The 23,998-nt window shown below is 35.0% G+C and overlaps 1 protein-coding gene across 1 annotated transcript in view; it reads left to right on the forward strand.

Annotated features, from left to right (window-relative positions):
• SLC2A13 (solute carrier family 2 member 13) overlaps positions 1–23,998 on the forward strand; it is a 427,342-nt gene that overhangs the window by 87,511 nt on the left and 315,833 nt on the right. The window contains exon 3 of the mRNA XM_079938390.1: positions 16,280–16,488. Coding sequence (XP_079794516.1) covers positions 16,280–16,488 — 209 coding nt within the window. The remainder of the gene's footprint in view (positions 1–16,279; positions 16,489–23,998) is intronic.

The following is a 23,998-nucleotide window of genomic DNA, read 5'->3' on the forward strand; positions in this document are numbered from 1 at the left end:
TCGTCTGTTGATGGACATTTGAGTGGTTTGCACTTTTTTGGCTATTAAAAATAATGCTGCTCTGAACATTTGTGTACAAGTTTTAGGGTGGGCATATATTTTCAGTTCTCTTGGATGTATACCTAGGAGTAGAATTGCTAGGTCATATGGTAACTATGTTTACCTTTGGAGGAACTGCAAGATTGTTCTCCAAAGTGGCTGCACTATTTCACATTCCCATTTAGCAATGTATGAGTTCCAGTTTTTCCACATCCTAGTAAACAATTATTATCTCTCTTTTTCAATTATAGTCATCTCAGTGGGTATGAAGTGGCATCTTGTTGTGATTTTGATTTCCATTTCCCTGATGACTAGTAATATTGAGAAAGATTTTATTTTTGTCTAATATATTATAGTGCTTATAAAGATGACAGTTACTTTGGTAGTTAACACTAAATGACGACGTTTTATCACTGTTTGCCCTTTTCTGTGCTATATTTTTGAATTGTGCTTATTGAACATAGTGAGATTTACTCACTACACCTCAGGCAAAGAAAGGTTTTCTTTTTTTTTTTTTTAACATTTTTATTGGAGTATAATTGCTTCACAATATGGCACATGGTTTTCTTTTTTTAATTGCCGAGTTAAAGCTTGGCACTCTATAAACATGTAGTAAAGCGAACTTCACCACCACCATTATCGGTCTAAAACACTTATCTGGACATGCCACTGCTAAAATGCTTCCAAGACTCCCCATTTCCTACAGGAAAAAAATCAGTCTCTTCATCACGGCTTGTAGTGCCTTTCATTATCCAATCCATGCCTGCTTTCCTAGATTTTTAAATTCATTATTACTTCCTTCCTTCCTTCTTTATACAACATAGGTTTATGCCTATAAACTGTATACACTACTCACATCTTGCTTTTTCATATTTGTTTTTTTCCTTCTGCTCACTTTGCCTATAATGTCTTTCTACTCTGTCCTGCTTTACTGTTTCAGTTCTTGTTCCTCTTTTAAATCTTTTGCTTGTATATCATGTGAAACTGTCTTTGTTCCTTTGCCTTTTCATAATACTTTGTACGTGGCTTCACTTTTATACTCACCATTTTTTTGAACCAGTTTTGACCTTGTACTCATTTTTAGGTCTAGGAAAGGGTCTGGAACATAGTAAAGGCTTACTAAATGTTTATTGAACTTAGCTGAAATTGACTGGGCTCCAGGGAAGAGACTCTTAACCAAAGTAAAAAGATATTGATTATAAACCAAAATACCAATTCTTTAATTTATGCTGGGGAATAGATATCTTTGCAGGTAGCTGAAAAACTAAATTATTAATCCTAAATATTTCTTACTGAGCATAAAAATCAGAGAAAGAAAACTAGTTTCTGAGCCTATGAAAATTTACATCCCTCAAAATAATGTACCTCTCTGGGCCCCAGGACATTCTTTGCTCTTCTCTCTCGGATAGAGCTGATTTTCAAATGAGTGTTCCTCTATTTATAATTACATAAATCATCATGCGATTTATATTAAAAAGAATGGTATATCTATAGAAGGGCTGAATTCTCCTTTATATTTACTTTTACTGATTCTCAGGTTTAATTTTTTTAAATTACAGTTATCTTATTCCACCTCACTAGACTGTATACAGCTGATTGCAAAGTATACTGGGTATTTTTGCATGTTTCATCATTCACATGATGTTCTTTTGTTTTTCTTTTTTCAGCTGAAGAAGGAAAATTTGAGGTAATACAGGTGTTGAATGAAAAGCACAAGGTATTAGTGCTAGTTACATCTATATTAGATATTTTTCTGGAGTATCACCAGGCTAATTCACGGACAATGTGAGACTTGTGCTGAGCTTTGAAGAATTGGCAGGATTCATGTGGACTGAGGTGAAAATGAGGACAGAGAGTAGGATGGATGAGGGCAGGCTTGAAACTGAAGTTAAGATGTACATGGTAGATTGGAGGCAGATTGTAGAGGTCTATGAATTCTAGGCTGGAGGTTTTGAAATTTTATCTACAGACAAACGGAAGCTATTACTTTTTAAGCAGTTCATGCCATAATGTTAGCCAGTGATTAACATGGCAGTGAGGTCCAGAATTTATTGGAACTCTTGGCTCTTGGGTGGGTTCAGGGAACCTATTGTGAGAGTACTGCCAGAGTATTGGTGTGAGGTACTGACATGGTACTCTTGGAGACATCAGTTAGTATGGAAATCATTCAGTCATTCAAAAAAAATTTTTGGCACCTACTACATACTCCTGTTGTACTTGAAACTAGAGATAGAAAGATCAATAAGGAATGTTCCTGTCCTTAAGCAATCAAGCACCTCACAGACTAATGAAGGAGAGGCTTTTCGTCAGCATGTTAAGTAAATGATAGTGTTATGGGAGCTCTCGGGGAATAAATAACTTAGCTTCAAAAATGGAATGATATTTGAGCTGAGTCTTTTATGAATAAAAGAGTTCGAGGCAGAGTGAGGGAGAGGGAAACTCTAGGTGAAATATAATTTTCAAAGGCCCTATAGTGTAAAAGAGCCAGTCACGTTTGGGCAATGGCGAGAAGTTTAGAGTGGCTACTGGGAGGGCCATGATTACTATTTGGGAGTTTGAGAGTGAAGTGGGAAGGCTAGTCTTAACAGGTATGAATAGAACTTTAAATCCATTGCACTCTGTAACAGTACATTGAGTTCAGGTTTGTTTATTGACAGTCTTAGAAAATAATTTTAAAAAATCAACATTACTTTAGATTAGAAAATTTATGAGCTTCTCTCCCCCATAATATTTTATAATTTAAAAACCATGCCAATAAGATGATTTTCAGAATCATATTCAAAAGAGGGTGATATTTCTAAACAAATTTATGCCAGGGAAAGTACTCTTATTATTTATGACATTGGCCATTTTAAGATAGATGGATTTGGTTAACAAGTAAATATCTTACTACTGAAGATATTTGTAATTTTATTATTGACAGAATTAAGATACAAGATATATATATGACTGTTTATCGTAAAGGTATAGTGGACAGAAGAGAGTTGAGACTTGCTTTAACAACACATACGTTGCTTTATCTAAGCACTGACATCCTCATTAGCTAATGCTTCAGCAATTGTACAGTGTTATTGTGAGGATCAAATGAGTTTTAGTAGCTGTGAACATACTTATAGACTCTTAAGTGTTCCTAGGTATTGTTTGCTGTTATCTCCAGAAAAATCTTAGGTTGGGTCTCTATCCTGCATAAAGCTGGCAATAAAAATCGCCCCCACGTTCAACTGCCTGAATTTTCCAGGTGAAAAGTTAATATAGTTTGCTAATGAGACTGATTGGCGTTAAGACTAACGTCCCCTGAAGGTAACCATTATAAGTCATAGACAGAATAAAAAAAAATGTTCAAAACATTGGAGAGCTCCAGTACCAAGAAACTGAAGGGGGATTTGATCCTTGAAGGGAACAGTTCACGGTGAGATATACACCTATGACTTTTTCTCTGAGGGCAGCCCTCAATCCATGATGCTGGGCAGCGAGAACTTAAGAAGAAAATTACAGTTTTATTGGCTTGTGGTATAAGTGGCTAGAGTTTGGGATGGCCAGAGCAACTGAAATTTAAGGGGTAAAATCCAGGAAAAGAATGACCCAGAGAGGAGGAAGCCACCAAATCTGAATATTAATTTGCTACAAATGTTTTACAGATCCCTGAACTGTGAATATTACAGGGGAGATTCCGTGGAGCCTGCAGAAAGCAACAGTTAGAAGACGGTGAAAGATGAGACAGATTTTATTTCCTGCCCATAGGAGGAAGGACATACTTGGAATTTGAAACCTGCCAGGTTAGAGGGGCCAACAGCTTGAGCTTCCACGGAAATCAAAGAAGCACCAGCCTTAGGAGTAAAGACTTGTTGCGTGATTAAGGAATTTCCCCTAAGACCAAGCCAAAACTGAAAACAGATTTACACTAGCCAAGTGTAAAACCAAGCTTCCACAGATGTAAGGTGCCTAATAAAAAAGTGAGTGTTCTTCAGAAGAGAACAAAATCTAGAGTCTCCAGAGTTTATCCATAATACTCAAAACACATTAAAAATTATTAGATATGCAAATAAACAGAAAATGTGACCCATAATTGAAAGAAAAATTGGTCAATATAGGCAAACCTCAAGATTACGCTTATAAAGACATTTTCAAATAAAGTTAGGACAAATTGTCACCACTAGACCTCCTGCATTATAAGAAATGCTAAGGAAAATTTTCAGACTGAAGGGAAATGACACTAGATGAAAGCTCATCCAGCTGCAGTAGGGAGGAAAAGTAGTGGCTATCAATAAGAGACCAAATATAAAGGAATTTGTTTTTTTCTTCTCTCCATTTTTTGAAAGACATATGACTGTTTACATTTAAATTTATTGTGCAATTTATAATGTATATAAGTTATAAAATATATGATGACAATAGCAGAAAAATTGGGGTCAGTAAATAGAATTATACATGTTCGTGAAGACTTGCAGTGTTATCTCTAGGTAGACTGATAAGTTAAGATGCATGTCTTATCCTGAGAACAATCACTAGAATAGATTACAAAAGGATACAGCTAAGAAGCCATTTTAAGAATTAAAATGAAATACTTAAGATATTTGGATAATCTGAACAAAGGCAAGAAAAAAATAAATAGGGACTTCCCTGATGGTGCAGTGGTTAAGAATCCGCCTGCCAATGCAGGGGACACAGGTTCAAACCCTGGTCCAGGAAGATCCCACATGCCGCAGAGCAACTAAGCCCGTGTGCCACAACTACTGAGCCTGTGCTCTGCGCCATACGTGCTACAACTACTGAAGCACGCAGGCCTAGAGCCCATGCTCCACAACAAGAGAAGCCACGGCAATGAGAAGCCTGCACACTGCAACGAATATTAGCCCCTGCTTGCCGCAGTTAGAGAAAGCCCGCATGCAGCAATAAAGACCCAACACAGCCAAAAATAAATAATAAATATTAAAAAAAAGAAGAAAGAAAAAATAAATAGCAGATGGGACAAATAGAAAGCAGATAGCAAAATGGTAGACTTAAAATCCAGTTACAGCAACAGTAACATGAAATATAAAAAATTATCATTGTGTACAAAAAGCATGGCACAGATTTATATTGTGTAAAAGAGATACACTTCAAGTAAAATGCAATAGATAGGTTAAAAGTGAAAGGATGGCAAAAGATAGACTATGCAAACAGTAAGTATAAGAAAGTTTGTGTGCTATATTAATAATCACACAAAGTAGACCTTAAGACAAGTGGTATTACCAGAGATGAAGAGGACATTTCATAATGATAAAAGAGTCGATTCATCAGAATTAAAAATGATAAAGAATGTATAGTTTACTTCAAAATGCATAAACAAAAATTAATAGATGGTGGTTGTACAACATTGTGAATATGCTTAATGCTGCAGATCTATACACTTAAATATGATTAAAATGGGAAATTTTATTTTGTATACTTTATCACAATTTGAAAATTACAGAACTAAAGGAAGAAATAGACAAATTCCGGCTCATATTGGGAAAATTTTTAACTCTTTTCTTAGCAACTGATAGGACAACTAGACAAAAAATGTTTTTAGAAAAACTGGAAAACACTCTTAATTGCCTAGGCATAACTGACATTTGTGGATAGCTACACCCAACAGCTGCATCGTACACATTCTTTTTCAAATTCACATCAGACATTCTGTAAAATTGGTCATATCCTGAATCATAAAATAAATGTTAATAAATTTAAAAAATGACTCTTATAGAATATGTCCTCTGACCATAGCAGAATTAAATTAGACATCAATAAAACAGCCAGAAAAGCTTCAAATATTTGGAAATTAAAGCAGCATGTTCTAGGGGCTTCCCTGGTGGCGCAGTGGTTGAGAATCTGCCTGCCGATTCGGGGGACCACGGGTTCGTGCCCCGGTCCGGGAAGATCCCACATGCCGTGGAGCGGATAGGCCTGTGAGTCATGGCCGCTGGGCCTGCGTGTCCGGAGTCTGTGCTCCGCAACTGGAGAGGCCACATCAGTGAGAGGCCCGCGTAGTGCAAAAAAAAAAAAAAAACCAGCATGTTCTAAATAACTCATGGATTTAAGGAGATGTCAGAAGGAAAATTAGAAAACAGTTTTGAGTTCAAAGAAAATAAAATATATCAAAATTTGTAGAATGCAGTTTCAACTGTGCTTAGAGCATAATATATAGCTAAAGTGATTTTATTAGAGAAGTCAAATGATCTAAGTTTCATGTTAAGCTAGAAAAATATGAGCATATTAAAACCAAATGAAACAAAAGGTGTTAATAAGGAAGAGAAGTCAATGTAATACAAAGCAGACAAACAATAGAAAAATAATGTTGGTTCTTTGGAATTACTAATAAAATTGGTAAACTGATTATGACTGATTTAAAACGATAAAGCACAAATTATCAATATCAGGAGTAAAAGCACATCATTTCTATGGACATAATAAGGATAGTGAGGGAGTACTTTGAACGACTTTGTGCCAATAAAGTCAACAACTTAGATGGAATGGACACATTGCTTGAAAATCGCAACTCTACTAAAAACCAGCACAAGGTAAAATGGAAAATCTGAATATTCCTATATTTATTAAGTCGAATCATTGCTAGTAACCTACCTGAAAAGCTAACTTCAGGCCCAGATGGTTTCACTGGTGAATTAAGTAAAACATTAGAGAATAAATAGCTCCAAGCTTAAACAAAAGCTTTAAGAAAATAGAGATAGAAGGAGTACTTCCCAGCTGAGTTTTGAGGCCAGCATAACTAATACTGTGGCTTTTTTTTTTTTTGTGAAATTAGTCATGCTTCATTTAATTGTCCAGTTTTTTTTTAGTACATTCAATAGTGACATAGATTCTCAGTAATTCATAAGTACATGTTAAATACTAAAGTATATCATAACAGACTCCAATACATTTTATGTTAGATATTATACCTAAGGGCTACCCATTCCTATAACAAATTGAATGAGGCTCTTCTTCTTGAAATTGCTGCTGAATACACGTTACTTAATTTTGTTTCTGTCCTTCTGAGACTGTTAAAGACCAGCAGTGACCTGGATGGGCTGCACTTTTGGTAGTAATGGAGATTCCAGTACACTGGGAAAGGCAGTGGTTCGGATTCATGGCTTGTTAGTTCTAGAAGTGGCTTAAGTTGTTACAAGCAAAGAAAATTCTAGACACAGATTGAAAGTATCCTTAAAATATTGTAAAATCAAACCCAATAATATATAAAAGAATAATAAATCCTTTTATATAAACTGACCAAGGCAGTTTTCTCAGAAAAGTCAGTTTGTTTACCATATGAAAATTAATTTGCGCAAGTCACCATGTTGAAATTGGAGGAAAACCTACTAAAGGATCTATCTCAATATATGCAGGAAAACATTTGACAGAATAACCTTTATATATGATAAAACCTTTCTGCAAACTAGAATGGAAGAGCACTTCTTGAATTTAATAAAGGGCATCTACAAAAAAACCTGCAGCCAGCTTTATACTCAATGGGGAAAGCCTGAATGCTTTCCCTTCTGATGGAATTCAAGACAGAGATGTCCGCTATCACCACTTACATTCATTCAGATTCACTGAAAAGGACAAGTAGATTCTAAAATTTTTACAGAAAAGTAAAGGACCTAGAATTGCCAAAACCATCCTGAAGAACAAGTTGGATGATTCACTATCTGATTTCAAGACTTACTATAAAGCTAAAACAATGAGACTGGTAAGGATTGATAAATCGGTAGATCAGAAAGAATGGATGTATCTCAAAAACAAGATTGAAAGAAGCTAGATACAAAGAAGTATGGTCTCTAACATTCCGTATGAAGTTCATCAATATGCAAAATTAACTATGGGGACAGAAATTCGATCAGTGATTGTCTAAGGCAGTGGGGATTGACTGGAAGGGGGTAAGGTATGAGGGAACTTTCTGGGATTATGGAAATGTTCTGTTTCTTGATTGGGATGGTAGTTACAAGGATACACACACACACACACACACACACACACACACACACACACACTCACAGAATGGTACACCTTGGATCTCATTTTATTATATGCAAATTTTGCCTAAAAAAAGTTAATTTCAACCTTATGCTGGCTCTCTCCATTATATTCCTTTTCTGCAATGGTCAGTGATAGTTTAAATGTTTTTTTCTGCCATGACACTTTTTCTAATATCCTCTGTTGAAATAACTTTTCTCCTTACTCTTACACTGTGCCTAAATCTCAGTCATAGCAATTACATAATCCAATTTTGTTCCATGATTACTAGGTATGAGCTCCTTGAAGCAAGGGCATATCTCTTAGTCATTTCTGTATCTCCAAAATCCCAAACATAGAGCTTTGCATATGGAAGATATTCAGAGTTGGAAAGAAAAGGGTATGTATATAGGTATGGTTGTGCGCGCATTATTTTCAGCACTCGTACTGTCAGTTTTGTACATCTTAATGCATTTTGCCATGTTGTTTAAAACTATCTAATATCTCTGCAAAATACCACATTATTTATTTAAATAGCATCTAATCTTATTTTATTAAAGCAAGTATATCCTGCTGCTTCTGCTATGACCACAGCACTAAATAACCTCGGCCAAGCCATTTGCCTTATGTACTGATATCAAATTACTTTGAGAGATTTTCCCCTTATTATGTAGATAGTTAACATTTTCTTTGGCTTATATATATGTTTACATTTATGGCTATGAATTTTTTAACAGTTTACATAGACTCGTTTACTAGGTAACATAAAAATTTCTCATTTGCTGGTGATGTATCACATCACCTTTTTACTTGAAAGAATCCAACTTGACACATTGATTTTTTTTTTTTTATTATGTACCCACAGCTTTGTGTCTCCTGTTTGCTCTCTAACTGCCATCAGATTTTCAAGTGTATCAGTCATTGATGTTAATATTCTACATAGCCCTTAATGGCAGAGGAAAATTAACTTATTAGCCTGAGGTCTCAATTAGGCAGTATTTTCTTTTTTTTTTTTAATTTTTATTGGAGTATAATTCATTTACAATGTGTGTTAGTTTCAGATGTACAGCAAAGGGAATCTGTTGTACAAATACATATATCTGCTCTTTTTTATATTCTTTTCCCATATAAGCCATTACAGAGTATTGAGTAGAGTTCCCAGTGCTATACAGTAGGTCCTTATTAGTTATCTATTTTATATATCATAGTGTGTATGTGTCAATCCCAGTCTTCCAATTCATCCCTCCCCCACCCCTTAACCCTCGGTAAGCATAAGTTTATTTTCTACATCTGTAACTCTATTTCGGTTTTGTAGGTAAGTTCATTTGTAGCCTTTCTTAGGCAGTATTTTCTTATTTTAATTTCCTATCTATTGAAATGGATTTGTGAGTGATGAAGAAAAATTTTTAAATATATTATCAAGTAAGTTGTTGTAACTATAGCAGGTAGTTAAATTCAGTGTTATCTTCTTACATTTAAAACTTGCATTAAGGAAGAACATATATAAATCACAATTCATATTTGATGACTATCGAGTAATTATTTTATCATTGATATTTAAAGGTGGCTGTTTCTTTTGTAAATCCAAGAATAGGGATCTCGGAGTAAATGCATTACTCATGTGATTGTTACTTAAAGTTTATGAAAAAACTCAAAATCTGTAGGACTCTTGAACAACGAAGTTGGGTAGCTCTAGATATAGGGCTGTAGGACAGTGTTCTTGGATGTGGTTTGAAGGGATGGGGTTATGCCTTTTTAAGGGGAAACTTAAAAAGTGTATAATGATAGAGATCATTGGAAAGTTGAGCTTGGGGAGATGTTTTTGGATTTACACAGTAATGCACTCTCTCTGGTTAAGTTCATTCATGATGCTTAATTGCTTAATTAATGATTGGCTTAGAGTTTGGTACTTAACTCACATTCAGATGTTTGCTGGGTAAACAGCTGAATAACATCTCAGATGGCAAGTTCAGCCTTAGCTTTCAAAGCAAACACAGTAAATCTTCAAAAAGTAACATTTTCAAAGAATTTACTTACTCTGTTAACCCTTTCTATTTTCAATGAAATGTTTCAGGAAAACAAGGTTTAAAGTTTATTTCGTAGTTATATGTGAAAGAATGCCAATTTGAAACTGTAGAGTTTTAAAGAATAAAGCATAGCATTATGCTTAGTATTTATGATACAGTATTCCTCTAATTGATTTGTGCTCTTAGAATGGGCTAACCATTCTTGATTTCCAAATTAATAGCAAATAGATATAAACAGAATGCAAGCTAGAAGATAGAGGATGGAGGTAAAACTATTGGAATAACAAATACAGATTTGTCATTTGATTTTTTTCGGTTTATTATAAGATAGTATGAGATATTATTAGAGAATATTGGTAAAAATCCTCCCTGTACCCAGGACAGTTTCAGAGATGGTGACTGAGCTCATCTTACTGTTTTGAAAAATATCAAGATCCTCTAGGACTAGAAAAATGTAACATGAGGATTTGGTTTAAAAATGTATACTTTTAACAACACGAGGTCTAGAGACAGGTAAGGAAGTGATTATTGAATTGCACATTAATGCTATCATGGCCAATTAGGAGGATATTTGGCTAAATGACTGCAGTGTCCAAAAAATCTTTACTGTGCTCCTCAGAGTGAAAATGTCTTCCCTTAGTAGAATTCAGCACCTCAAGAGCCATAAAAATAATTTTATACAATTTGTTTTAAATATAATATTTTGTAATACAGTTCCCTTAGCTATGATAGTCTTTCTGTTACAGCTTGACTTTCAAGTAAAACCGTAAATCGTATAGCTCTTGCATTATAAGGCATTGGCAACCTTTTCCCATCATCTGAGAATTTAAGGAGGAAAAAGAATAGAGGGGAGAAGAGAAGTAAACAGAACGTGACGCAGGATACAATTCCTCAATCCAGCACAATTCCTTTTGTGGCGGCCTCTGGAAGGCAGACATTGTTTTTGTTTTTGTTTTTGCGGTACGCGGGCCTCTCACTGCTGTGGCCTCTCCTGTTGCGGAGCACAGGCTCCGGATGCGCAGGCTCAGCGGCCATGGCTCACGGGCCCAGCCGCTCCGCAGCATGTGGGATCTTCCCAGACCGGGGCACGAACCTGTGTCCCCTGCATCGGCAGGCGGACTCTCAACCACTGCGCCACCAGGGAAGCCCTGGAGGGCAGACATTGGAAAACAAAGTGTAGACAAAAGCGACTTTAGATCTATCACATCTGTCATATAAAACATTTTAAAAGGATCAAATCCCAAGTCAAAATTTTTTGCCCTCAAACATCTTTTAAACTATCTATTGTGTTATTATCTAAATTTTTCCTATATGAAAAGTTTACCAGTGTATGTTAAAGAAAAATGAAATCAAAATTCATTTTGGCATAGTGTTCAAAGTGAGCACCACAAGTTTACCCTTACAAATGATATATTTTCTTTTAACTAATAGTCAGCTGTTTTCATAAAAGCACTCTGGTGTTGAGGGTAAGAGAATGTCCCATTTGCCACGAGTGGGTCCGTGTTGTTAAATCCAGTTTGCAGTTCCCTAGCCCAGTGGGTGCTAAGTGTCAGGTGCTATGCAGGGTTTGGCAAGATTGGGAGGGACTGCACCCAGCAGCCCTTTCCCCTGTTATTGCCACAGGGCTTTACTGCATTTCACAGAGATGTGTGAACAACAGACTTCTAAAGCGGTCCTTAAACATGAGGCTGAGGTAAATTTATGCCCCCTTTTATGAGTTCTGCAGAATAATTATCAAGTAATCATGAAACATTTATTATAGCTTGACTTACAATAAACATTTATCATAGGGAGCCTGGGTTTTAATCCTAGTTCCACCGCATGTTAGTTCTGTATCTTCTTTGTGCCTCATTTCTTTGTCTTTAAAGTGGTAATAATAATGGTACCTACCTCATAGGGATGTTGCGAAGATTAATGAGTTAAAGTATTTTAATTCTTTTGAACAGTGCTTGGCACATAGTAACTAGTGCTATGTGTTAGCTACTACTTTTGCTGTTCAAGCTGAGTTTGACCTTCAAGTAGATTTTCATGTATTTGGAACATAATCATCACTGCTGTGGAACTACTAGAGATAAGAAACATGTTTATCTGTTGACTATGTTTTCAGATAACCATGTTATCATCAGTTCAGAGAGGGGCAATTATGAACTGCAAAATTCTGTGTCTTAAATGGCCATCTATTCAAAGATACTTGTCTTTTGTTTCATAGGTTAGAGCAATATGATTCCTTTAAAACAAGAATGATTGTAAATTGTTCAGTTCAATGAAGGACTTGTTTGGTTTTGTGTGAGGCACAGGCCATCTGATGGCAGCAGCTCAGCAGGTCTGCTCAGCCACAGCAGGGAGGGCAGGCACCCAGGAATGAGGGATGTTTGGTTTACAGAGTTTCAGTTCCTGACACTGGGAAGGCCTAATCTGAGGTGAAGAAGCCCGGCTTGTCTCCTTTGTTGATAGGTGGCCCAAACACACAATTTGAAAGTATTGCTTACTATTTGAGGTCCCCTCCTTAGTTTTCTGGTAGGCAGGTGCTGGTACTGCTAGTTGTACCAGAAAATAGCTCATTTGTTAACTTCAGTTTAGAAAGTTTTAAAAGGTATCTTTCTGTGAGTGATCATGATGCTAAAGAATATTCTAAAAATTTTTAGAACTCATGAAGGCTTGGCATTTTTGATTGAGTCAACCTCATTTCCCCTTCTGTCAGCTGATGTGCTCTCTGGCCTCCAGAAGGTAAATGATGTTTGCTCTAAGGTGAACCTTGGGTGCTTATTGTTCACTTTCACCCCCTGGAGTTTTAGAACACTTAGATCAGTGGTTCTCAGCCTTGATAGCACCTGGGGAGCTTTTAAGAAAATAGAATTCCCTGAGCTTGAAGCCCAGAGCAATTAGTCAAAATCCCTGGGGTAGGTGGGCCCTGGACACTGGTGTGTTTTAAAAGCCTCCTGGGTGATTCTAATGTGCAGCCAGGGTTTAGAACCCTTGATTTGGTTTATAATTATGAGATCCCCCATGTCAATAGGGGGCTGCTTGTCTGTCTGGGGATTGCCTGCCTGGTTTGTCAATGTACTCTTGTCATTCATCTGGTTCCTGGTTTCCTTGGATTTAGAGGACTCTTGGTAAGTCTAATAGTGCCTTAACTAGTATAGAGTTCCTCCTCTCTTAGTCTCATGTTAAAATTTTCATCAGTATCACAGCAAAGCAAACTCTTACTTATTCTTCTTATTCTCCAGTATGCATATCATTGGAGGAACAGTTTTTCCTCAAGAAACTGGTTACTGCTGCCTACTAAAAGTTTGGGTGGATGATATAGCTGGAATAGAAAAGTTGCATTGAATTAGTTGAGAGGGGAGAAGGTCAGGGAGGTAAAAACATTTTTTGCTGAGCTTTCTCTTTGTGCTTAGGTACCAAAAGAATGATTTCACTTAATTCTCCCAACAGCTCAATGAAATGGACACTGTCATCTGTGCATTAAAATGTTATGTAACTTGATCAGGGTTTTGTGGTTAATGTGTCCAGAGGTGAAGTATGACCCAGGTCTGCTCCTACCCTCTCTCCATCATAAACCAGTTACCTGATCTCTTGTGTATTTGGTCTCTACAAAGCCATGGTAATTTATTTCTATCAAAATATTTTTATCATGAAAGATAATTAAAATATAGTAAAATAAGCTCCTTTGTTTTACTTTTAGAAATCTTAGGATGTAAATGTATAAAACATGTTTTATCTTGACTAGTCTCTGAAAACAGGCTTTAATATATCCTTAAAGTTTGGCAATAGAGTGTGAGTTCCTTTTTCCTACCCTAGTATTAAGGCATTGAATTGTAAATGTTAGACCTAGACTCTTGGGACTTAGAGATTTCAGAAGGCTGGAGGGCTAAAGTAGTCTGTCTTCTACAGCTCGCTTAAAAAAACAGGCTAATATGTATCTTTATATTTTTCTTTTTGTATTTTCCCTTTTCTTCCCTTTTCTTTTTTCTTTTAATTTTTAAAAAATATTATGTTCTGGGATTAAATAGTGAGTAGTAAAGTGCAAAGTATTATGTGAGCATCTTCGGGTCTAAAAATGATTCAGTTTCTGTATTCATTTCAGTGCTTCTTTGAAGTATTCAGTGCACCCCTTTAATCTTAATTCATCACTAAGGGGGTTTGGAAAACGGAAGGAAAGATCAAGAAAGGTATAGAGAAATGAAAAGTAAAGGCTTTCATCTTTAGTACTTTTCTTATTTATTTCCTAATCCAATATATTTGGTTTCTACCTTTTTATTGCTTTTCTTTTAAATAATTGGCAATGTAGGATAACCTTTTTTCTTAAATTTTTAAAGAGAGAACACACTGAATAGAAATTTCATTCATTTACAGCATTAAAACACACATTAAGATTTGGTTATACAAGTTATCATCTTAAGGGAAAGAGGCCAGAAATATGCATTTGTGTGAGCTGATCTCTCTAGTTCTCATCAGATGAGTCTTCAGAAGAAAAGGTCTGGTCATATCTAGAGTAACAAACAGAAGGAAAGGTCTGGTTATATCTAGAGTAACAAGTAGTTTCATTGGAAAGAATTTCTGTGTAAGTAACTTTGCAGAGCTAATGATCCAGTAGAGTTGCTGCATAAAATTTTACTATGAGTGTGAAACATTTTTCTGTTTAGTTTATATAGACAGTTTCGATATATATAGCTGTTTTTGTATCATTTCATAAAACATTTACTAAATGCCTACTGTGCAAGATACTTTATAAGGTGCTATGCTGAATATAAAGTTAAATATGCAGTCAAGTGAAATAGGTAAATAATTTATTATAATATAAGGTATAATGACATAAATAGAGGTCAAAAATGTTTTCTAGGTGAGCAGAGGAAGGAGTGATTAAGTATTGGTGTAATTATCAATACTTATGGATTAAAGTATAAAACATGTCTAATAAGATTTCCTTTAATATTGTAGGCCAAGTGATTCATTTAGTCATTCATAAACACTTTATTCACTTTCTAAATCTTAGTTAATTTTTCTGAGTGTATTTGTAGCTACTGTTTGAGTAGGAGGTACTCTTAACATCCATGTAGCAATTGTGTTTTTGTTTTTCTACTTTTTTTGGAAGTAAAATGAAATTGCCTGGAAAATAATAGACTTACTCACAAGATATGTGTCTTCAGGACTGCTATACTTTTGGTTTAGCATGGCTTAAAAGTTAGAACAGCTTTGAAAAGTGTATTGAGTCTTGATTTACGAATGCCAGTGAGTATGGGTTGTTATGTAATCAGGACTGGCCTTCTGAGCTCTACCACCATAAATCTACCATGGAAAATACTCTGGGAACTTGGATCAATAGAAAACATTCAGGTGTCCTAGATTCATAGAAGCCACCAATTTAAAGAGACCTTGAAGTTTATGTAATCTAACTCAGTTTAAAAAGATTGAGGCCTAGAGGTATTAGGAGATTAGTCCAGTGGTCAGAATAATTTGGAAAGATCTTTGATATTGATATATTCATATTGCTATTTTTGTTATTTCTCTGGTAGATTTAAAGTGCTATGCTTATTTGTTATTTAGAATTTTGTCAGTTATTAAGAATAGACATTTGAAGAAGATGACAACTTAAAACATTAGCAGCTTTTTCATATTTCTAGTCATTTTAATAATGATTATTAGCATCTGACTTCCATCTTTTTTCTGCGATCGGCTGCTATGTGCTTTCCTAACTCTCCCTCCACCCCCCCATTTTTTAAGTAAAGTGCTTTTTTGTCTAAAAAAAATGATGCTTGATGGCAAAATGAAATCATAACTAATCATTTACAGAGAAGAAATAACTGTAAAGCAATACATCTGGGCATTTATTTTAATGAAAAGTATATCTTTTAAACAGATATCAGAGAGTTTTGCCTTAGCCCCATTTTTATATTGTAAATTACAGAATTATATTATATTAGTATTAGATAGGATGGTGATTTTGGTGTTTTGCATGTTGTGTTTGGTTCAGAATGCCTATCCAAAATTATCGTGACTTTTGTCCATTCTTTTTCATTGTAATTTGTGCAAGAGATAAAGAAGAATCAGATTTTTCTCATTTTTCAATTTTTCACTACAATATAAAAATATCTTTTCTGGTGACATGCACATATGATGAAAAGAAAATCATTCTAATTTTTACCATTATATGTTATTCCTAGTGTGGTGAACACAAACCTTTTATTCATACTCAATGCTATTAAGACCACATTTTACAACCATGTATTGATTTCTTATTACAGGTACATGCTGGGACTTGCAGCAATTCCAGCAGTTATACAGTTTTTTGGCTTTCTGTTTTTACCTGAAAGCCCTCGATGGCTTATTCAGAAAGGACAGACTCAGAAGGCCCGTAGAATTTTATCTCAGATGCGTGGTAACCAGACCATTGATGAGGAGTATGATAGCATCAAAAACAACATTGAAGAAGAGGAAAAAGAGGTTGGCTCAGGTATGTGGATTTTATACATATATGAATTTTAAAACTACATAATAGTTTTACTTATAAATTATATTCTTTTAGTATTATTTAATGTCTCTAAATGATGAAGTGGGTTAATATGTATAACTAAACCAAAATAAACATTTTAATTTTAAAAGCAATATAATAATGTTATAAAAGAATGAAGAAAACTCTGCCATAATGCCACTGTCCTCAAATAATTACTATTTTTATTTTTGTAATTTCTTTTATTTTAAGTCAGATATACTTGACATAGTTGTCATTTTGAGTGTGGGGACATTTTTTGAGTATATATTTTACATATAAATATTTAATATATAAATATAAGTATGTATTATTGACCTTCTATATTAAATAAAAGTTCAGTTTGAACTGTTGTCAAAATAAATCACTTTAGTAAAATTAAGTACCTTGTTTACATGTGTTACATTGATTTCCATACTAATTTTTAAAGACTAGGAATACCTTCATATACTAGTTATGGAATAATTTTGCATTTCCCTGTTTTCATTAAAATGTTTAATTGTCTAATCACAATTTAACCATGTCAGAAACCAAAAAAAGCATGGTTCTGGTTAATTTATGTTGATGAATTTATTTTCAGAGAAGAAATCACGTAGGGATTTAAAAATTCTCAGGCAAGATCTGTAATCTTGACAGTCTGATTTGGGTAAGCGATTTGCCAGATGTGAATGATGGGAAAAGGTAGACATTTTACAATTCCCTGCTGGATTCACATTCCCCAAAATTGTTTCATTTTCTCTCAACCTTCCTTCTGCCTCTACATTAATTGGTTGTTCAATGGAGATGCTTACTTATATTAGTCAAATTATTTTTCATACCTGAGAAAATGCCAAACACACACACAACCCTTTATTGATATATGTCATACACAAGTCTTGGAAGGTCTGTTCACTCACTCCTACTATCTTTTGGTAGAGCTGAAGAAGCAATAGAAAGAACACTGCAGAAACTGGTCACTGTGGTAGCCACACATGGTTTGACTTACATATACACAGTACATGATAGTTACATACACAGTGTGATCTTATTACCTCCTTGCTCAGACGAAAGCCCCTCAGACAAAAGCCCCTAGATAATTGTGAGCCCACTCTAGGTGAAGGTCATTTTTAGCAAAAAGTTTCTGAGTATATACCATGTGCCTGGCATTGTCAGCATTTCCTGTACTCTGCACATTAGTGCAAGTATTAAAGAGAATTTTGTTTTAACAAAATTAATTCACTTAGTGAGTTCAAGATTGTGTTAATTTTTAAAATACAATTTTAAGTGTCTATTTAAATTACAAATAACTTCTTTCATGCTTCTGTCTAAATTCCTCTCAGCAGCTGCTTGAATGAAATACGAGGTTGTTTCATATTGTAATCAATAACGTAATGTAATTACATGTAATCACTATACTTGAAACCATGTGCTAATAATGTGTGAGTGGAAATCTTTTCAGAGTATTAGGTTATATTAAATACTACTTAGAACATAAGTTTTTATTAATTTATGTTAAGGATAGAAACAACAACTTAATAAAAAAACACTTCTTGTTTAGGAGTAGGGATACCACTGACTTTACTACAAAGCATTGAACATGTAGCTTCACTTTGACTACTTAAAAAGTTGTGTGACTGGTCTAGCCATGCACTTGTTGACGATGCACGCTGTTTGAGTCTCATGACTATTTGGAATGTGTAACCAAATGGGTTTTTAGAAACTTGAGGTAGATAGGATTGCAGTTATCTGTGTCTGCTTTAGTTTTTATTAGACGTCTTTGGGAACTAAGTAGGACACTATTTTATGTATACCTATTGGATATAGATAAAATAGTTAGCTATTTACCTATTTCCTCATATTGCTTTATATGCACATTTGGCACAAATCTTTTTAAAAAAATTATACACATAAAATTTATTTGTTATGCATTACATATTGATAGAAAACTTAAAGGCAGATATCACTTCAAAGACAAAGTGGCACAAATCTTAATACCATAATATTATCCACTGAATCCTAATTTGTCTTATGCTTGCGTAAATATTGTAAACTTTGTAACTAATAGGATTAATAATTTTTCCATTTCTGGATTTGTATTATTTGAGTACTGTCATCTTGCTTAATTTTAAAACTAATCTCATGTTCTTTTATAAAGGTAAAGAATTAAGAGCATTATGGCATGAATGCACACAGACAGTTTTGCCGGGGTTATACAAGCGCCAGTAATTTGGGGCTTCATTTTTGTGACTGATAAATTTGACCACAGTAAAACGTATTCTGCACAGTATGAATTTTATTGCATCATTTTCATCTCAGTTTAGTTGGAAAATAGAGAGTAGTGCTAGGACTCGTGTTACAAACCAGAAGGTCCTGCCCTCAGTCACTTTACATTTGAAAAGATAGGCTAGTTGGACAACTACGCATGAAGAAACAGCTAACTTTGAAATAACAAAAATGTTCTGGCTCAGAGAACAGTCAGCCATTGTGTTGGAGGGTTAGAGAGTGACTTGTGTTAATCTGTCCATGGATTCTGATGAATTTTGAGCCATGACTTCAAGCCCAGGAACTCTGAGTAGTGGAGGGTAGTTGCTTGGAGGGACGAACCTTGTCCTAGGCACCATAAAATACTCAGCTATTCCAGGAAGGTAGAAAATGGTTGTTTAATACGACCACCTTTCCTTTTGGCAGAAATGTTTTATCATCAGACGTGGTGGCTTAGTTACCTGCTACCTGTGAGCCAAATACGTCTGATTCCAGATCAGTAAATGATGTCCTTCTCTCAGAGTTTCCAGTAGATTTGTGACTTGTGACTATAATGGTACTTGGTTATGTGACCCTCCTCTATTTGTAGGATTTTTTCCCTTGGTCACTTGAGTTTAAATTTGACCTCTTTGAGGAAAATAGGCATAGCTGCTGAACTATGTATTAATTTTTTTGATGTGTGGAATGTCAGTGTATATGGGACTTATTTACTTCCTGTTTCAAAACATACTTTATGACTTTATGTAGTGAATATGGTGGCTTCTCTGACCAGGTCTGCAGGAGAAGTGAGGCTCATAGGCCATGCTGTGGAACAGGATTGGGTTATAATGGGATTTCATCTCTTCTTCTGCACATGACATAAAGTCGACCTCTTTAGCATGTGATTTCTCCACTATAGGGGGAAAAAGGCAGTTTATGGGAAAAGAAGCAAACAATTTTCATTTGTGTTCAACACTGTTTATACATCCTGTAGGACTAATAAAGTGAGACTAGAAGAAACGACAGCTTGGTTGGGAAAGCTCTCGGAATTGGGAGACAGGGAAATGAAAGACTTGTCCTGGCTCCATTCCAAACTTGTAATCCTAAAAGGATTTTGGGGGGAGCACTGAACCTCAGTTTTCTATTAGGTTTTTAAGAAAAGAGAACCGGATTATAACAGCTCCACAGTCTGATTTTTTAGTTTTAAAAGTCTGTGAGAAATGCCTGTTTTAAAATTTCTAAATACTGGAACTTCCCAGGTGGTCCGGTGGTAAAGAATACGCTTTCCAATGCAGGGGACGCAGGTTTGATCCCTGGTCGGGGAACTAAGATCTCACATGCCGCAGCGCAGCTAAGCCCGCATGACACAACTACTGAGCCCATGTACCTCACCTAGAGAGCCCCCCGTGTGCTGCAAACTACAGAGCCCATGTGCTCTGGAGGCTGCATGCCACAACTAGAGAGAATCCCACATGCCGCAATGAAGATCCTGCGTGCAACTAAGACCCGACGCAGCCAAAAATAGAAAAAATTAAAAATAATAAAACAAAAATTCTAAATACTATACAAGTCTTTCATTCTGAAATACTTATTGAGTGACACTCAATAAATGTGGGGATGTGGCAGTAAGTAGATAGACAAGGTTCTGGCCCACTGGGAAGAGGTACACAACTGATAAATAAAAGAGTAAATAATTACCAGATAACTACAAATTGTGGTAATTGCTTTGAAGGAAACAAACAGGATAATAACATATTTATAGAGGGACTGAAAAGGGGCTACTTTAGGTGGGATGATTAGGAAACGCTTCTCTGAAGAGGTGAGTTTGAATGGTGATAAAGCATCAGCAATGTAGAGAACTAAAGGGAAGATGGTTCTAGGCAGAGGGAACAGCAAATGCAAAATTATACGTATTGTTAAGTTACCAGATTAATTATATATATATATATATATATATATATATATATATATATATAATTTTGATTATATATATACATGTACATGTACCAGAGTTTAAAGACATTTCAGTAATAACTAACTATACATCTTTATTTATCCCAGGTTGCCAAGCCAAAGCTTGGAATTAGTAGAGACACAATTACTACTTTAAGAATTAAAGGCACATTTGAGTACAAAATAATATACCATTTCTAACATTTTGTTGCTTATCTCTTACGGTTTATCTTACTAGTTTATTTCATGTTGCATAGGTGTGGAATAGAGTCATGACTTGTATGTACATGCGCACTTAGGCTGCTTCCAAGTGTAGGCTATTATTAATAATGCTACAGTGAACACAGGGGTGCATTTATCTTTTTGAATTAGTGTTTTGGTTTTCTTCGGGTAAATATCCGGAAGTGAAATTGCTGGGTCATATGGTAGTTCTATTTTTTAGGTTTTTAAGGAACCTTTCCACAGTGGCTGCACCAATTTACATGCCCACCAACAGTGTAGAAGTGTTCCCTTTTTTTTCCACATCTTCGCCAACATTTGTTATTTGTGGTCTTTTTGATGCTAGCCATTCTGATAGGTGTGAGGTGATACCTCATTGTGGTTTTGCTTTCCATTTTTCTGATGATTAGTGATGTTGAGCATCTTTTCATGTGACTGTTGGTCATCTCTGTGTCTTCTTTGGAAAAGCATCTATTCATGTCTTTGACCCATGTTTTAATTGGGTTGTTTGTTTTTTGCTATTGAGTTGTATGAGCTGTTTATATTTTGGATATTAATCCCTTATTGGTCATATCATTTGCAAATATTTTCTCTCATTCTGTATGTTGTCTTTTCATTTTTTCGATGGTTTCCTTTGCTGTGCAAAAGCTTTTAGGTAGGTCCCATTTGCCTAAGGTGACAGATCCAAAAAACATTGCTTTGATTTATGTCAAAGAGTGTTCTATGCTTTCTTGTAGAAGTCTTATGATTTTCAGTCTTACATTTAAGTCTTTAATCCACTTTGAGTTTATTTTTGTATATGGTTTGAGAAAATGTTCTAATTTTATTCTTTTACATGTAGCTGTCCAGTTTTCCCAGCAGCACTTATTGAAGAGACTGTCTTTTTCTCATTGTGTATTCTTGCCTCCTGTGTCATAGATTGACTGACCATAAATGTGTGAGTTTATTTCTCTCTATTCTGTTCCATTGATCTATGTGTTGGTTTGGGGGCCAATACCATACTGTTTTGATGACTTTGTAATATAGTCTGAAGTCAGGAAACATGATACCTCCAGCTCTGTTATTTCTCTCAAGATTGTTGTGGCTTCTCAGGGTCTTCGTGTTTCCATACAAATTTTAGAATTACTTCTTTTATTTCTGTGAAGTATGCCACTAGTAGTTTGATAGGGATTGCATTGACTCTGTATATTGCCTTGGGTAGTATGGTCATTTTAACAATATTAATTCTTCCTATCCATCAACATGGTATATCTTTGCATCAGTTTGTGTCCTCTTCCATTTCTTTCACAGCATTTTATAGTTTTCTGAGTACAGGCATTTTATTTCTGTAGTTAAATTTATTCCCTAGGTATTTTATAGTTTTTGATGTGATGGTAAATGGGATTTTTAAAACATTTCTCTTTCTGATATTTTATTTTTAGTGTATAGAAATGCAACATATTTCTATATATTAAATTTGTATCCTGCTGTATTTAAACTTCACTGTATTAATTGATGAGCTCTAGTGCTTTTTCAGTGGCGGCTTTAGGATTTTCTATGTATAGTACCATGTCATCTGCAAACAGTGACAGTTTTACTTGTTCCTTTCAAATTTGGATTCCTTTTATTTCTTTTTTCTTGTCTGCTGTGACTGGGACTTCCAATTCTATGCTGAATAAAAGTGGTGAGAGAGGGTATTCTTGTCTTCTTCCTGATCTTATAGGAATCCTTTCAAATTTCACTGCTGAGTATGATGTTAGCTGTGGGTTTTTCATATTTGGTTTTATTATGTTGAGGTATGTTCTCTCTATACCCACTTTGTGGAGAGTTTTTATCATAAACGGATGTTGAATTTTATCACAAGATTTTTCTGCATCTATTCAGATAATCATATGATTTTTATTCTTCATTTTGTCAATGTGGTTTATCACATTAATTGATTTGTGGGTAGTGAGCCATCTCTGGGATGAATCCCACTTGATCATGGTGTATGATTCTTTTAATGTATTGCTGGATTTGATTTGCTATTATTTTGTTGAGGATTTTTGCATCTATGTTAATCAGTGATAATGGCCTGTAATTGTTTTTCTTGTTTTTGATATTTCTGTCTGTTTTTGGTATCAGGGTGTGCTGGCCTCGTAGAATGAGTTTGGAAGCATTCCTCCCTCTGCAATTTTTGGGAATAGTTCAAGAAGGATACATGTTAACTCTTCTCTAAATGTTTGGTAGAATTCACCTGTGAAGCCATCTGTTTCTGGACTTTTGTTTGTTGAGAGTTTTGATTATTGATTCAATTTCATTACTGGTAATCAGTCTGTTCATATTTTCTATTTCTTTCTGGTTCAGTTTTGGGAGATTGTACATTTCTAGGTGTTTGTCCATTTCTTCTAGATTATTCATTTTATTGGCAGATAATTGTTCATATGATCCTTTGTATTTCTGTGGTGTCGGTTATAAGTATTCCTTTTTACATTTCTGATTTAATCAATTTGGGTCCTCTCTCTTTTTTTGTTGGTCAGTTGGCTTAAGGTTTATCAATTTTGTTTATCTTTTAAAAGAACCGGCTCTTCATCTCATTGATCACTTCTGTTGTTTCTTTAGTTTCTATTTTATTTATTTCTACTCTGGTCTTTGATTTCTTTCCTTCTACTAACTTTGGGTTTTGTTTGTTCTTTTTCTAGTTCCTTAGGGGTAAGGTTAGGTTGTTCATTTGAGATTTTTCTCATTTCCTGAGGTTGGCTTGTATCACTATAAACTTCCTTCTTAGAACTGCTTCTCCTACATCCCATAGATTTTGGGTCATTGTGCTTTGTTTTCATTTGTCTCCAGGTTTTTTTTTTTTTTTCTCCTTTGATTTCTTTTTCCATCCCCTCACTTAAGTCTGTGTGTGTCTTAGATCTGAAGTGAGTCCATTGTAGATAGCATATATATGAGTTAGTTTTTGTATCCATTCAGCCACTCTATGTCCTTTCATGGGAGCATGTAGTCTATTTAAATTTAAAGTAATTATTGTTAGATATGTACTTACTGCCTTTTAAAAAAATTGTTTTGATGTAGTTTTGTAGTTATTTTTTGTTTATTTCCTTTCGTTCTGTGCCCTTGT

The sequence above is a fragment of the Stenella coeruleoalba genome (genome assembly GCF_951394435.1).
Source record: "Stenella coeruleoalba genome assembly, chromosome: 11".
NCBI lineage: Eukaryota > Metazoa > Chordata > Mammalia > Artiodactyla > Delphinidae > Stenella > Stenella coeruleoalba.